Source organism: Cebus imitator, unplaced genomic scaffold, assembly GCF_001604975.1.
Source record: "Cebus imitator isolate Cc_AM_T3 unplaced genomic scaffold, Cebus_imitator-1.0 Scaffold283, whole genome shotgun sequence".
Classification (NCBI taxonomy): Eukaryota; Metazoa; Chordata; class Mammalia; order Primates; family Cebidae; genus Cebus; species Cebus imitator.
Window position 1 is genome coordinate 2290798 of NW_016107598.1, and position 17412 is coordinate 2308209.

Below are 17412 nucleotides of genomic sequence, written 5' to 3' on the forward strand. Positions count from 1 at the left end.
CGCCACCATGCCCAGCTAATTTTTTTGTATTTTTAGCAGAGACGGGGTTTCACCATGTTGACCAGGATGGTCTCGATCTCTTGACCTCATGATCCACCCGCCTCGGCCTCCCAAAGTGCTGTGATTACAGGTGTGAGCCACCGTGCCCGGCCTCTTTCAAGTTTTATGTAGATGAGAGTAATAGTTACTTCAGCGTGAGAATCATGTTTATCTGCTTTTAAAATCTTTACTTTGTACTGCCTTAATTTCCTTAGTTCAGTATAGCCAATAAGAGGAAGTCACTCTTTTAAGAAGGAAAAAAGAAGGAACTCTTATTCCTTGAGATGAATTCTTCCTCATTGATAAAAAACCTTCTTGGTTATAGAGTTGCAGACAAGGAAAACCTATGTCATAGCTGAATAAACAGGCAACAAATATTTCCTGTTGTTTTGTTTAACAGCAACTGACCATTAATATTTCTTTAGCTCAAAAAGTTTATTTTACCATTCATATTTTTAAAGCCTATGATGCAATTTCAATATTATCTTTTCTTTTAATGATTTTAAACGTTTAAGATTCGAGGCTTATTGTAAATAATATTTTGCAAGATTCTTTTTTTCTTTTTTTTGAGATGGAGTCTCGGTCTGTCACCCAGGCTAGAGTGCAATGGCACAATCTCTTACTGCAACCTCTGACTCTTGGGTTCAAGCGAGTCTCCTGCGTCAGCCTCCTGAATATATGGGATTACAGGTGACTGCCACCACACCCAGCTAATTTTTGTATTTTTAGTAGAGATGGAGTTTCAACCACATTGGTCATGCTGGTCTCAAACTCCTGACCTCAGGTGATCTGCCTGCCTTGGCTTCCCAAAGTGCTGGGATTATAGGCATGGGCGACTGTGCCCGGCCAAGATTCTTTTTTTTGAGACAGAGTCTTGCTCTGTTGCCCAGGCTGGAGTGCAATGGCTCTATCTCTGCTCACTGCAACCTCTGCCTCCTGGGTTCAAATGACTCTCCTGCCTCAGCCTCCTGAGTAGCTGGGATTATAGGCGTGCACCACCATGCCTGGCAAATTTTTGTATTTTTAGTAGAGATGGGGTTTCACCATGTTGGCCAGGGTGGTTTTGAACTCCTGCCCTCAAGTGATCCACTGTCTCGGCCTCTTAAAGTACTGAGATTACAGGCATAAGCCACGGTGCCCCGCCCTAAGATTCTTTAGAATGATGTATCTGTGGCTAGAAACAGTAAGATAGGATGAAACTGTCTTAGTCTAATCATAGCTTACCCTATGGTTTTCAAATTCCATTTTGCCCTGTGTCCCAATTTCCCCATTACATTAAACAAAGATAGTATATATATATTTTTCAGTTTCTCAAGGATGTGGGGAAATAGTAATGAAATAGCACAACCTTCTAAATTAATTTATTAGCTAAGTTACTGTTATCTGTTTGGTGATTTAGGTTGTATTTATGTCACCAATTTGAGTATGAAATTCAAAAAATTCTCTATTCTTTTTCTGCATAATTACTGATATGATGGTTTTATTTCATACCCTCTACTGATTGGTATATGATATTCCATTAGAGTGTATGACTTTACATTAATTTAAATTATAACATACTAATATTATTTTTCATTTATAGTGTAAAGAAAAAAGAATTCTCACCTGTGGAATTTGCCATGGTGGTGGTTGATAGGGGAATAGCCCATTGCCAAATGGTGGGAATGCCTAGAGAGAAAGAATCAGAGTGATGTGGAATTGAGAAGAATACATTTAAAAAATGAAGCAAACTAACTAAATACAATTGAAACTTGGGAGTCTACCTTTCACTTTACATTAAGCTGTGTGTTTTTTATGGGGCAAAGATGATAATGATAACAATTAGTATTATTGGACACTTGTTCCAGGCTCTGTGCTGAGCATTTTATATTGTTAAACTCACTTCATCCTCAAATAGCCATAGAGGATGTGAACTATTACTATTCCCATTTTACTTAAGAATATGAAGTTCAGAGAAATTTGGTCACTTGCCCAAAATCTTGCAGCTAGTAAATGATTGAAGCCAGCATTTCAATCCAGGAGAGTCTTTTCATTCAATTTTGTATTCCTTACATCTGTAATACTGTCTGATAATAAGTGTTAACTGACTAAAAGCCAGTATTATTATTATTTTTTTTTGAGACGGCGTTTCACTCTTGTTACCCAGGCTGGAGTGCAATGGTGCGATCTCAGCTCACCACAACCTCCGCCTCCTGGGTTCAAGCAATTCTCCTGCCTCAGCTTCCTGAGTAGCTGGGACTACAGGCACGCGCCACCATGCCCAGCTAATTTTTTGTATTTTTAGTAGAGACGGGGTTTCACCGTGTTGACCAGGATGGTCTCGATCTCTTGACCTCGTGATCCACCTGCCTCGGCCTCCCAAAGTGCTGGGATTATAGGCGTGAGCCACCGCGCCTGGCCTTTTTTTTCTTTTTTCTTTTTTTTTTTTTGAGACTGAGTCTTGCTCTGTCACCCAGGCTGGAGTGCAATGGTATGATCTTGGCTCACTGCAACCTCGGGCTCCCAGGTTCAAGCGATTCTCCTGCGTTAGCCTCCTGAGTAGCTGGGATTACAGGCATGCACCACCATGCCTGGCTAATTTTTGTATTTTTAGTGGAGACAGGGTTTCACCATGTTGGTCAGGCTAGTCTTGAAATCCTGACCTCAGGTGATCCACCTGCCTCTGCCTCCCAAAGTGCTGGGATTACAGGCATGAGCCACTATGCCCTGCCTAAAAGCCAGTATGTTCGAAGCTCCCTTCACACTGGATGAGATCTTGAGAAACCATTTGCACATCTTCTTGCCTTATGTCATACTAGTACTGGAAGCAGTGTTAATTTCAGAGGAATATTTTACAGCATCAAAGCATAGACCTGGATGAAACTTGGAAACCATTTAGTTTACTCATGGGGAAACTGGAACCTAGAAAGTGAAGCAACTTGTTCAATACCATATGACTAATAAGGACCAGGGCTAGGACTTGAACTTTTGATTCTTGACTGTTAGATTAGTGCTCATGTTATTATACTATGTTGTCTCTGTAATTTAAAGGGAGCTTTTTAAAAGCAACAGTGTTTGGGTAATTTGAACCAAACAAGAATGGAGTTGACTTGCCATGAAGTTTTGGATGCATGTCAAAACAAAAGATGGTATTGCAACATAGTACCTGTATTGAAGTGTGTATGTGGGGGCGGCATGGCCCTCCAAATCTCTCTGAGGCCATTTGCAGATATGGAATTTTTCTGTGCAAGCCTCACCTGAGGTGGCTGATCTTCCTCTTTAGGCTGAGCTGGAGTATGTGATGGCTGCTTGAAAGGCCGCTTTTGTGGTGGCTTTTTCTGAGTCTGATTGGGTTTCTGGGTTTCTTGGGTCTGATCAGTCTTGTTATGTCGTTTGGGTCCTGAGGGTTTCTGTGGGTTGAGTGTGTTGGGTGGTGGATGAGGCCACATGGGCATCTGGTACTGTGGAAATTGCTGAGGGAGTTGCAGACCATTTCCAAAGAAGGGGCTCAGGTGTGCCAACTGAAAGGGTAGCAAATAACAGTGAAATCATAATAGAGTTGAGATTCAGGCTCTCTCTGTCAGCCTCTAAAACTCAGCCAAAGAGCTTTAAGGTCCTATAGAACATGACTTAACAATGAAAACTTCAAGATCTTTAGTTAGAATTTCTTTACACATTGTCTTACAGAATGAACTTCAGTATTCTAGAAAGCCAAACAACCAAACCACCCAAAAGGCAGAATTAGGTGAGACATCTCAGTTTAAGAATTTGACTGATGATTTTCTAATTCCGAAACGCTAACTCAGGTAAGCAGTATGCAAGTCAGGTTACAGAGGATTTAATGTCATATTCAGAACCCATGTAATTTGTTATAAGGCTGGATGAAGAAGAGAAAAAGCAAAAATAAGATAAAGGAAATAAGACTGTAAAGCAAAAAATAAAAAACAGGAAAAAAAGGAAAGAGAATAAAAATTCAGTCTGTATAAACACCTTATATTGTGTCTATGTTTCTTAGTTACAGGTAGATCCTCCTTAATTCCATTTTTAAGAATCCCTTGTAATTTCAAGAATCCCCACAATTACAAGGTTGGGCAGGGAAGCAAAAGTAGTTATAATCTGAAAATGTTAATTTACGAATTTATGATAATTTATAAAAATACTAATTTCTAAATCTGTGATAATTTATGAATGATCTGTGTTGCAACATCAGTTCTCATTCAAATATTTCCTCCCTGGTCTAACGCCTATCTCTATCCCAAGTCTTCATTAATTAGTCTGTTTTTATCTATCAGATGATGTACCCATGCTTTGTGGATTGCTGAAATTCAAAATTGCAAATCTTGCATGAAGACACAGGATTTCACGACAACTAAGTTAGTAAAAATTTCAAATCATGGGCAAAGTCACTAAAACTAATAATGAGAATATGAAAAAGTTGAGCCAATCAAAAGTTGAGGAAGAGAAAATTTACAGTGATGATTATTTTAGGCAAAGGGCTTTAAAAGAGAATTACTTGAATAGTTACAAAAAAATTGATGTAGTCCTTGATTTTCCCCTAAATATGGCCCTCATGATCATTCCACAGAAATCAAAAGTGATGTGTAGTGCTATTGTGCTAACATACAATTTTGTCAGAAAAATTGTGCTAAAGAACCACCTGATACTTGATTTATTATTCCTTTGTTTGGATAATTAGCATGCAGTGACAGGAATAATCTATATTTATTTAAATAACATAAAACTTGCTTCATAATTACAACATTGTCTTTCAAGATAATCCAAATAAAACTTACTCCCCACCAATACTTGCTACTTATTATATTATTTTTATTGCCATTATTTGTGAAATCTTCTGAGACATTTTCCCAGATCATTTTTCTTGGATATAAATAATGTTTCTAATTAATAATTATTTTGATTTACATGAAAGAATAATAGAAATGAATAAGAAGAAATTTGATGTGAGGGGATGGGCGAATATTTTTTCCTCGTTGAAACTCTTGCAATGATTATGTTATAATTAAAACATGGATTGGTGTCTCTATGGAGTTATCTAGAAAAACAAGAAATCATCAGAAATAACATATAGAGAAACTTACATGTGGGGAGTTCATAAAGTTGAATTGATTATACCGCATCATCTGCAACCAAAGGAATCCGTTAATGTGAATCAAAGTGAAACTTTTATTAAATCAATGCACAAATCCTAAGAAATAGGCAAAATTTCTTTTTTTTTAACCTTAGAACTTCCCAGTATAAAAATTTCTGATTTTAATGCACAACAGTCATATTGCCTTTTACTTGTTATGCTTGAATTTAAAGTAAGTGTACAATTAAAGAAGCTTCTCAGGCACTTTAACTTTTAAGTCAGAATTTTGTTTTGAGAAGAATCAATAAAGAATAATAGAAAATAAAAATCCAGTCTACTCTAAAGTTTTTGAATGTTCTGTTCTATTATTTCAGAGTTCAGGATTTGAGAACATGAGACTTATTTGACAAGATGATTCATCTTTCTGATGTGTATTGAATTTGATTAACGATCTGGGATATGGGTCAAGTAAAAGATATTTATTTTTTTAAGCATCTACCTTCTAATAACCCTTGGTACAATTGGTCACTTTTGCTAGCTAACAAACTTAGCAAATAAGGTAACATCAACTAGATTTTAACACAAATCCACATTTACCTTGAAAAGAAATGTTGAAGCACATAGGTAGGCTGATGGCTGGGGAAATTACTATTTTTCCTCAATTTGAGAGTTTAAGACTTTCAACTCTCCCTCTTTTTACCCGTTTCATAAGAAATATTAGGTATCAGACAATTGTCCAATATTCTTGTTAATAAACGTATAGGATAGGACTGTGGATAACTTCTCCCCTGAGACTGAACTTACATACCTCCTCACTTTTACTGCTAAATCCAGGCATTCGGGGCATGTGCATCTGGAAGTAAGAGAATGTCAGGGACAAATGCAGAACATCAGTTGAAATAAGCTCAACAATTGTTCCTAAGCTACACAATGATAGAACACAAAGAGAAGAGCTAACATTTAAAAAATACTCACTGGCATGGCAACAGAATTACCAAGAAGCCCTAGAAAGACCAGGAGAATCTTCATTTTTCCATTTGGCACCTAGAATAAAAATAGATTTTTATTTTTGGTCTGTGAAATAAGTATGCTTAGGGCACTGTGCACCTATCTAGGTGCTAGTCTAATTGTCTATCAAGGAGAGTATGGAAATAGATGGGGCCCCTGCTGCCATTTTTATTTTATGTCAAGAAACTATTAGATAGTTATTACCTGGTACTTTTCAAGTTGCCAAAAGAGTTAGATTAAAAGGAAATACAAAAGTGTGTGTGTGAGAGAGAGACAGAGAGAGAGAGAGAGAGAGAGAGATAGAGAGAGAGAATTTCATAGCACCAGAATGTGAAAATTAGAAATTAGGAGATTATCCCCAAAATAGGAATATTGATGGGTTTGAGTTTCTAGTTGCTAGTTGATTTATAAAGGCATAGTGATGTCTAGTTACATTCATTCTATGGAATAATCTCAGTTTCAAGGAGGGCATACTCCAAAATCAAAACTTTGTGCTACTTTCTGAGATGCTGTAGATAATACTCTGTTATATAGAGACTAAGTAAACTGGAATATTCAGAATCCTATTTTTTCCTTGTTTCCTCTATTGTTTCTATTATTATTATTATCATCATCACTTCCTTTAAAAATCACTTATGTGGCCAGGTGTGGTGGCTCCTCCTGTAATACCATCGTTTTGGGAGGCCAAAGCGGGGGCAGATCACCTGAGGTCAGGAGTTCGAGAGCAACTGGGCCAACATGATGAAACCCTGTCTCTACTAAAAATACAAAAATTAGCTGGGTGTGATGGCTGACAGATATTTGGGAGGCTGAGGCAGGAGAATCACTTGAACCCAGGAAGCAGAGGTTGCAGTGAGCTGAAATTGCACCATTGCACTCCAGCCTTGGTGACTGAGAGAGACTCCGTCTCGAAAAAAAAAAAAAAAAACTTATGCTCTAAGGTGGTTAGGAAAATAGGAAGAAGTAGGAAATAGGCAGAAAAGTACATTTATTTCTTTATTAGATACTTTGATTAAACATATAGACTTATGTATGAAATTTGGAGATTGTTTTTAATGGAGTTCATTCATTTATCTCACTCTAGTTAATTATGAAAGCCTTGTAAAATTAAGTCTTGAATTTACATCTTTGAACAAGCTTTATTCTGAAATATTTACTTGAGTAATTTCTTAAGAAAACTTTCTATTTGCATATACAATAGAGGAAAATAAAAGGTTTTAATCAGAATGATTAATTTTCATCATATGTCAGACATAGCCCAATTCCTAGCATAGTAACCAACATGTAGACACCCAGTAGTTGCTCATTCCTTTCGTTCTTTCTTCCTTTTCTGGACATAAAATGTATCTAGCATGATTGGACCCAATGCCTACCCTTCTGCTTACTTCCTGTAGGAGCACCATAAATGACACTTTAACATTTTTATAATGGACTTTTCCCTAAATTGTGGGTGTAATCAGTTATCTTTCGTATATTAGAAAAATTGGTAGAATGTAATTAAACAAAGGAAGCGGTAATATGTAAACACCTTTCCTACTATTTAAAGATTTTCAGAGTTATAACATCATAGAGAATGAAAAATGACAGCTGAAACTAGCGTGTTTAGTATAGGTTACAACAATATGTGTAAGCTAATAAAGAGAATACTGGTGAAAGCTTTCTTTGCTAAATGTTTCTAAGACTAAGGCCCAAGACTTAAGGGTGCTTTTGGATGGTTAATTTCTGTCTTGCTTAATCATTCATCTCATCTCTCTAGCAGCTGTCACAGTGATTTTTGATAATATGTGTGGCCTTTATATTTGCAAATATAAAACTCATTTTATCTTTTGTAAAATTAATGTATTATGTTGGATGACTGAGATCCCTTCCATCTCTAAAAGTTCATGATTAAAGTCTATAGTTACTTTTCGAGTTGAAAGTAACACTCATAATGATTACCACAAAGTACAATGACTTTGTTCTTCTTCCATTCCATCTGTGAAAGCAGATGCTATTTGGTTCTTCTGACATATTTCAATGGTGTTTGGCCCTCTCAAGTGTACTTCTGAGAGTGTCTAGTTTGAAAGCCTGAATGCATCGTCAAAAATAAATGAAAGTACTCACCAAGTTATCTAGTTTAGGAAAAGAGGTTCCATGCCTGCACCGCAGCACCAACATTTCTTCACCCAAATTTTTATAAGCCTTTAAGAAAAATACAGATTTAGCATGAAAAGAAACTAAAATATAGAAATGGAACAAATAAATGAAATGATTAGAGAAGCTTCAGCTGTAAGGCAGCAATGTGATGTTAATTATTTTATCCAGTCATACTTTTATTAGAGGGCCACAAAATCAAGTTTAATCTTCTCTCGCTTTAAGAGTAGAATGAAAGCTAAATCAGAGAGGAAATGACACAGGCACTGTATTTTGAGATACTTCTAGGGCAATGTTGACAAAACTAGACTTCACTATGGGGAAATGTACAAAATGACAGTATTAAAGGAGATCTAAGAAGGCTGGAAAAAACTTATAAGAAAAATAAATACCCCAAATAAGCCAAGGAGTTTAAAGTTTTATCAGAAGATTAGTCTGCATACAATGATTATAAACCAACAATAAGGAATGCAATAAGGAAAATTAACCAACATCTATGAATTAAGTTCATCATTTGGCACTATATGTAATTTATGTTGATAATCTCTAATACTCACCCAATGCCAATTAGAAGCTGCAATATATAAAAAATAATTTTTACTTGAACTTTATTAGCTTGTCTTTGAAATGTATTCTTAATGGTCTATAGTGAAAATAACTACAAATTGCTGAAACCAGGGAGAGCTCAAGAAGCCATACACATTTATTTCTTAATGATAAAACAAAAATTCTTCAGTCAGATATCATGTTCAGTACAAAAAAGGCTCAAAATAAAAAGATTCCTCCTTGTAAGAAAGCTTGGCACAGCAAGGTTCCATTTAAGCACTGTTGTAGACCTGCATAACCAATCAGCTTTGAGGAAAATGGTTTTGCCATCACAAGAGTTTAAGGTAAAAAACATGCATCGGATTTAAAGTTTGTAATGTGTTATTATAGGAGCTGTCAAGTCAAGTCTCTTATTATGTATAATAACAGTCCAGGAAAATGAGCTTACAGCAGTAAAATTTAGAAGATGCTTTCCTTGATGAATTTGGGTTTCAAGGTATAGAAAGTTTGTTTTATAACAAAGATATTTTGGGAACAATGGTGAATATTAACTATATGCTATTGTCGTAAGTCAGCTGCCTTCATCAAAAGACAGGTTAATATATATATTTAATTAATACACATTTTATATGTAATTAAAATTAACTAGATGTTATATCTCTGGATGACAACTCAGTGACTTGATTTGATATGTATTACATAAGTTTAGCAGGACATAGTGTTCTTTTTGAAGTCAAATATGGTTCAGTCACTGGGGATGCAGAATTTTAGATGAGTCGGGTACAATGGCAAATGAACTCTCAGTTATCATGATAATACAACCTAATGAAAATAGGACTTAAGAAATTTACTGAAGGGATTATGTTATGGATTTTTTCTGAAATCTGTCTTTCCATAATAAAGATTTCACTTTCAAATAAATGGGCCAATTACACTTTTAATTGACAAGACCAAGGTTCACTATCTTTGCTTAACTTGGATTCTCCTGTTCTTTTATGGCTTCACAAGAGAAAACATTTGTTGTGATAGTTGCTTATTTTAATGTTGGGATTTAAAAACCAAGAATGATTGAATTTAATGGCAAAAGCTGGCTCCTACTTGGTATGATTGTGTATATAAGTTAATCCAGTGGTTGCCCATGGTGCTATTCTTCCAAGGACAGAAAAGTGCCATGTCATTCCTTTGGGTCAAATAACATTTCTTAGTGCCTCCCTGCTCCACAAATTTAGTGCCACAAATAATAAAATGTGCTAGAATATTTGACTTTAAATGAAGCTATGACTATCTTTTAACTCTGTGTGTATTCAAGATGTGAAAAGTTATATCTTCTTCAAGTACCTGCTTGCCTTTGTTAAATTTTGTAGAAACTGAGTTTCTATTTATCTATTTATCATATTTATCTATTTATCTATTTATCATACCGTGTGCACATTGAGGTGAATTTGTAAGTGGTAGGCCACTTATGGGACAGTGACCTATGGTGTGTTCTTGGAGGAGAAATGGGAGTTCTGATGCTGGATGACCTAGCTTATGCCTGTGCCCATTCATGTAGAGGGTAATTTTTGATTTTGGCTTTACCCATATAGGTTATTGGGGGTTACCCCTAAACTCACTTTTGATCACTTTCTCCATTTAGCCTTGTTCTCTTGGCCACAAGGGTGGTTAGTTGTCATGAAATAATTCATGTTTCTAAAATCTAGCCAAACTATCGAATGAGTGAATTCTTAGTAGTGTTGAATTGGATTGGGAAAATTACCAATTTTTTTTTTTCATTAGAAAAAAAAAAAAAAAAAAAAACCAAAAGAAGTCTCAAAAAAAAAAAAAAAAAAAAAAGGAAAATGCCTGGTTTCTAGTAGCGGACTATCAGTGACTATCTGATTAATACACGAAGGTACTTTTATGGTTCCACACTACACCCTGTAATGATTCACTAAGGATTTAAGAACAATAAATGCAGCCATAGTTCTAAGAGCAAATAGGTCCTCTTCTAAGTTCAACTCCGAAGTTTAAGTTCTGTGGATTACTATTATCAGAGCACTTCAACACTGCAAGATTACTGAAGTACCTGAGACAAAGTAGTGTCTTGGGGTCCTACTGGTGCCAAATAGTGTCTAAGCATCCACAACCTTGAATTCTTTCTGAAACCATTCATTCCTATAGCATGTTCTCAAGCTGTAAATGTGAGAGACCTTTCTATCGTAAGAGAAGAGGAGGGGCAATTTAATCCCTCACAAATTAAAGGGTTAATAATGTTTTATTCCACAAACAGTTCCTGAGCTTCCTCTTCATGCAAAGCCCTGACTTGAGTGCCCACTCTATCTGCACAGAATATTAGAATAGCAAATTTTCTGAGTTAGAACTCAGTAGTGGGTTCAAATTCTGGCTCCTACAACTTACTTGTTTTAGAATCTTGGTCAAACAACCTAATCTCTTTAGCCTCAGCTTCCTCATTTGTAAAATAGGAGATAACAGTCTCTTCATGGGTTTGTCAAGAATTTAATGAGATAACTCATTTACATTTCTTAATATATACTTCAACTAAATGTTATAAATGAATAAATATTACCTATTACTTATTATTATCATTAGAGCTTTCTCAATAGTTGTTTTATGCCCACTGTCACATTTCCTAAATATTTCTAAGGAATATTTCTCATCATTGTGCTTACTTATTCATGAAAAAACGACAGCAAACAAAAAGCCCCCAAAAGAAAAACTGAGCATCTCCATAGAGTATAGAAAAACGTAAACTAGACTGGGCATAGTGGCTCATGCCTACAATCCCAGCACTTTGGGAGGCTGAGGCAGGTGGATCACCTGAGGTCAGGAGTTCGAGACCAGCCTAGCCAACATGGTGAAACCCCATCTCTACTACAAATACAAAAATTTAGCCGGGCATGGTGGCGAGCGCCTGTATTCCCAGCTACTCAGGAGACTGAGGCAGGAGAATTACTTGAACCCAGGACGCAGAGGTTGCAGTGAGCCGAGGTGGCGCCATTGCACTCCAGCCTGGGGAACAAGAGCAAAACTTCCTCTCAAAAAAAAAAAAAAAAAAAAAAAAAAAAAAAAAAAAAAAAAAAAAAAAAAAAGGAAAAGAAAAAAGATAAAAGGAAACTAGATAACAGTGTTTATCAGATTTTATTTAATTTAAATTTAACTTTTGTCTGCTAATACGACAGTTGCTCAGTGAAGTCGGTGACTAACTTCTTGTGGGTGGTGATTTATTAATATTTGGACCACCATCAGAGGTAGTGTTTATTTCTTGGGTTTCTGAGCAATAAGAACTCTCTTTATGTACTCAAGATCAGCTTTAAAAGGATTTAGAATGAAAGAAGACTGTGGTGTTTTACTACCTTCTTTCTCTCTTCACCATGAGGAGAAAATAAAACCCAGTGGTTAAGAAAACAGTCATTGGGGTTGGAAATACTGAATAATATATATGCTGTGCTTACAACAATGCCTGACCCAGTAAGTGTTTCAGATGGGTTAGGTGTCATCTCATCATGGAAATAGCACATTATATTTTATTACATTTCTTATAACAATTTTATGGTTTATTTCCTCCTTTGCCATAAAAAGAAGTATGTTACATTCTGTGTTTTCCTGTCACTCTGGTTACTAGGAAACTCAGAGCTAAATTTGATGCCTAATTAACAGTAGATCCAGGTTATATGAAGCCAAAGTTAATTAGATTTTAAGGGATCTCTTTAAGAAAAAGAACACAAAATTAGGTACAAGTGTAAATATTGTTGTGATGAACTACAGAAATGATCCCTGAAAGTATAGTCTTATATTTGTTTTCGTATGACAATAAATTGTAACAAAGTTCAGAATTTAAAAAGGTGACAAATAGTACAAATATCACAAAATCCAGAAAAGCAACTTAATATTTTTTCTAACTTCCTGAGGCACCTCTATAATAACATCTGATTCTGTACATTTCAAGCCTTATTTCCCCTCTACCTCACATGTTTCTAGTGCCAGCTGCAATGGATGCATACATACTGAAATATGAGCCTTGGTCCTGCATCTTCAGGTTGCATATTGCATGAGTAGGCATTGAGAGTTAGGCTTGGGAGGTAGAGATATTTCTGGAAGCCATTCTTAGATGGGGAGGGTCAGAAATATTTTAATTATATATAGAACTTGTCTGTGAATCACATAAATATATCCCAATAAACCCAAACTAAATGTCTCCCTATCTCAACTTCCTCAAAATACCCATGGGTATCCCAATATCATTTGATTTGACAGAAGTGTGATGAAGGGAATATGGGAGTAGAAAGAGACAAGAGTCTTAATCATTTGTGGGAAAATTTTACAAAATCTCATGGTCACGTGAACACATTGTCTGGGCTCCTCTTAGGGTGTGGAAAAAGCCTGTGCTTTGTTAGTTTCATGGTGACTCTCTGATCCTTTATTAAGCCTGTCTGTGAACTTTCTGCTTGGGCCTACCTCCTAACTATCCTAGCTTTATTACTATTTCTTGCTGTGAACTATTTAAAAAACATTTTGAGAAGAGATATGTGTCTATATGTATAAAATATATATACACAAGCATACATATATAAATTTATATATACATATATAAATTATGTGAAACATGTATATGTGTATATACATATATAATATAATTTTATTTACATGTATATAGACATATATAATATAATTTTAATTAATAAAATAAAATAGTGACAATAAACCCTTTCTAATTTCTGTTGTCTTATAGAAAAGCACCTTGGAATTCATAACAAGAATAACTTCATTCACTATGTGCTAGGCACTGTGCTAAATGCTTAGAGGTTTATTTAGTATTCACAGAAACTCTGTGGGATAGGTACTATGACCCCTCACCACATTTTGCCATTGAAAAAATAGAATCTTAATGAAGTTAAATAACTTGTTCAAGACTAAGAGGTAGAATAGGAATTTGAACCCAGCTCTGCATGTGGATAACCACTTCACTGTCAGTAGTGTAGACATACAATATCTATGTTTTTCCAGCTGTCAGGATACCAGGACCAATATTCTATAAAGTTATTTTCTGTAAAAATCAAGCACGGTATGGACTTAAATGAAATGGGCTTGAGAAATTTCAGTTCTGAAGACTGACATAAATTAGGATTTTTTGAAAGTCCAATTGCATAGAAAGTAGGAAAAAAAAGCCTTGCTTCTCTTGAAATCAAGAAAGTACTCTCTTCATATTGGAAATGAAGTGCATGCTGGGTGGGATGAATCAACTTTTAAATAAACAGTTACAGCAGACTAGATAATTGAGTAAGTTGAAGCTTGTTGCGTCAATTATATCATCTCTTACCAGACATCATCTAATCATTTTTTCCAGAAATGTTAGCATCTACACTGACACATCAATATTCAAATGATACATACATTTCAAGCCTTTCTTCCTAAACAGGCCCATATATTGTGGGAACAGCCCTCAGTTTCTGGCTTTTGCATTGTGTGGGTCCTTTTGCCACTGTATTATTCCATTTTCATGCTGCTGATAAAGACATACCTGAGACTGGGCAATTTACAAAAGAAAGAGGTTTAGTTGGACTTACAGTTCCATATGACTGGGGAAGTCTCACAGTCATGACAGAAGGCAAGGAGGAGCAGGTCTTGTCTTTCATGGATGGCAGCAGGCAATAGAGAATAAGGAAGACACAAAAGTGGAAACCCCTGATAAAACCATCAGATATGGTGAGACGTATTCACTACCACAAGAAAAGTATGGGAGAAACTGCCCCCATAATTCACTTATCTCCCATGGGTCCCTCCCGCCACACCTGGGAATTCTGGAAGTACAATTCAAGATGAGATTTGGGTGGGGACACAGCCAAACCATATCATTCTACCTCTTACCCCTGCCAAATCTCACGTCCTCACATTTCAAAACCAATCATGCCTTCTCAACAGTCCCTCAAAGTCTTAACTCATTTTATCATTAACTTAAAAATCCAGAGTCCAAAGTCTTATCTGATACCACCTCAGCCTAAACCTTATTGTCCATATCACTAACAGCATTTTGGGCAGAGCCATTTGACAAGAATCTAGGAAGTTCCAAACTTTCCCACATTTTCCTGTCTTCTGAGCCCTCTAAACGGTTTCAACCTCTGCCTGTTACTCAGTTCCAAAGTTGCTTCCACATTTTCGGGTATCTTTTCAGCAATGCCCCACTCTACTTGTATTAATTTATTGTATTCCATTTTCACACTGCTGATAAAGACATACCTGAGACTGGGCAATTTGCAAAAGAAAGAGGTTTAATTGGATTTACAGTTCCACGAGACTGGGGAAGCCTCACAATCATGGCAGAAAGCAAGGAGGAGCAAGTCATATCTTACGTGGATGGCAACAGGCAAAGAGAGAATGAGGAAGATGCAAACGTGGAAACCTCTGATAAAACCATCAGATCTGGTGAGGCTTATTTACTATCATGAGAACAGTCGGGGGGAAACCACCCCCATGAGTCAATTAGTTCCCACGAAGTCCCTCCAACAACACATGGAAATTGTGGGAGTACAATTCAAGATGAGATTTGGGTGGGGACACAGAACCAAGCTATACGAGCCACCAGCCATCACACCAGTTAATCCATCCATTCACAGGGAATGCACCTCATAAGCTCCCCCTCAGGATGTTAGACGAATGTATCCTGAGACTCTAAGTTTTCATACTTCAGTTGCATTGTCTTTTTCCTCACAGTAGGTATTTAACACATGTGGAAACTGAGGCTCAGGGTGATGAGGTAACAAACGTAGACTTAGGATCTGTGGAGCATGGATTTGCACCAAGGTCTGTCTATCTCTGCTTTCCACTTGCTATACAATACCTTCAGCACAGGGCTAGGCGAGCACCAGCACCAAGATCACTGCTTGAGCTAGAGTGCTGCAGCCGGCTGACAGTTTCCCTGTTTCTGGGTTTGGATCCCTCTTAGTTCCTCTGCTTCCTCTGGCGATCATTCTGAGTTCACCAAAAATTCAATAACTGCCTTATCCACAAGAAGTGTGGGGGTGCAGCACAATTTAGTATTCAAAAAATAAGTCACTGGAAAAGACTGGGTTTTTAAACAAATGCACATTTTTCAGTTTTTTCTTAAGAGTTTTGTCATATACTTTCCTTTATTGTAAGGCTATCTGAGGAGTGAAAAAATGACATATACTTTTAATTTTGTTTTTTTTTTTTAGACCAAGTGCAGTGACACAATCTTGACTGACTGCAGTCTCCACCTCCCAGGTTCAAGCAATTCTCCTGCCTCAGTCTCCTGAGTAGCTGGGACTACAGGCATGCACCACCAAGCCTGGCTAATTTTTGTATTTTTAGTAGAGATGGGATTTCTTCATGTTGTGCAGACTGGTCTTGAACTCTTGACCTCAAGTGATGCACCTGCCTCAGACTCCCAAAGTACTGGGATTACAGGCATGAGCCACCGAGCCCAGCTACATTTAGTTTTTTTAAGAACTAGTTTCTAAAGGAGTGGAAAAAAGAGAAAAAGCTTCTCCAAATTGCAGAATCTCAGAGCCATAAGAAAATGTAAGGGTCATCTAAAGAGCTGTGTCTGTTCCACAGACTTAAAACCTTGGGGCCATCCTTGACTCCTTTCTTCTGTCATTCCTGGGTAATCCTGTTAGCTCTGCCTTCAAGATCAGTTCACTTTGCAAATCTCCATACTGTGGTTCAATCCTACTACCTTCCTGGTTCTTCTGCTTCTTGCCCCTCTTCAGTTAATTCTCAAATCCCCAAGCAGTGATACTGTAAAAACATAAGTCGGATCATGACCTTTCTCTGGCAGCTCCTTGTCTCAGCCTGTGTTAGAGCCAGCCCTTACAGTACCCACAAGGCTCTATGGAATCTGCTCTCACCCCTCTGATGTCCAGCTCCTACTACTCTCCATCCCTCCTCTGCTACAGCCACATGGGCCTTGTTACTTTGGATTATACCAGGCATGCAGCTGCCTCAAGACCTTTGCGCTGGCTGTGCCCTTTGCCTGGAATACTTTTTCTCAGAGTCTGTATAGCTCATTCCCTTGCCTCCTTCAGGTCTTCTCTCAAATCTACCTTCTCAGTGAGGGTTTACCTCATGAAAATTATAGCCTCATCATCTTTGTAAATCTCCTTTTGTACTTTATTTTTCTCCGTTGCACTCATCACTAATTAACACATATTTTCCTAGCTTAAATTTTGTTGTCTGTCTTCTTCCACTGCAACATAAGCTTGATGAAGACAGGGAGTTTTGTCTGTTTTGTTCACTACGATGTCCCTAGCACCTACAGCATAGTAGGTCTTCAGTAAATATTTGTGGAATTAAATAAAACCTAGTAACTCAGCCCATTTATTGTGTAGATAAGGGAGTGAAGGCCTAAAGAGATTAATTTTTCTAGGGTATGCACCACTGATTAAGGGTATTGGGAACGTTGACTTATGATTTATTGTTCATTTCATTGCATGGTATCTTGTTTTGAGAAATTTCTAGGAAATATCACAGTCTATGTTCGAGGCTCAGTACATCAAGTGATAATAGAGGGAGAAGCAGAGAGACAGAGTGAGAGAGAGAAGGAGAGTGAGATAGAAAGCACCAATGAGAGTGTGACACACACATACACACACACACACACA

The 17412-nt window shown here is 36.9% G+C and overlaps 1 protein-coding gene across 1 annotated transcript in view; it reads right to left on the bottom strand.

The window, feature by feature from the left end:
* The window catches only part of ENAM (enamelin), a 15371-nt gene extending 6562 nt beyond the window's left edge, over nucleotides 1–8809 (bottom strand). Inside the window, exons 1-7 of the mRNA XM_037728908.1 lie at nucleotides 8806–8809; nucleotides 8219–8331; nucleotides 6083–6151; nucleotides 5916–5960; nucleotides 5118–5159; nucleotides 3276–3539; nucleotides 1645–1707 (exon numbers count right to left, since the gene is read on the bottom strand). Coding sequence (XP_037584836.1) covers nucleotides 1645–1707; nucleotides 3276–3539; nucleotides 5118–5159; nucleotides 5916–5960; nucleotides 6083–6151; nucleotides 8219–8272 — 537 coding nt within the window. The 5' untranslated portion in view covers nucleotides 8273–8331; nucleotides 8806–8809. The remainder of the gene's footprint in view (nucleotides 1–1644; nucleotides 1708–3275; nucleotides 3540–5117; nucleotides 5160–5915; nucleotides 5961–6082; nucleotides 6152–8218; nucleotides 8332–8805) is intronic.
* Between the last annotated feature and the right edge of the window lie 8603 nt (nucleotides 8810–17412).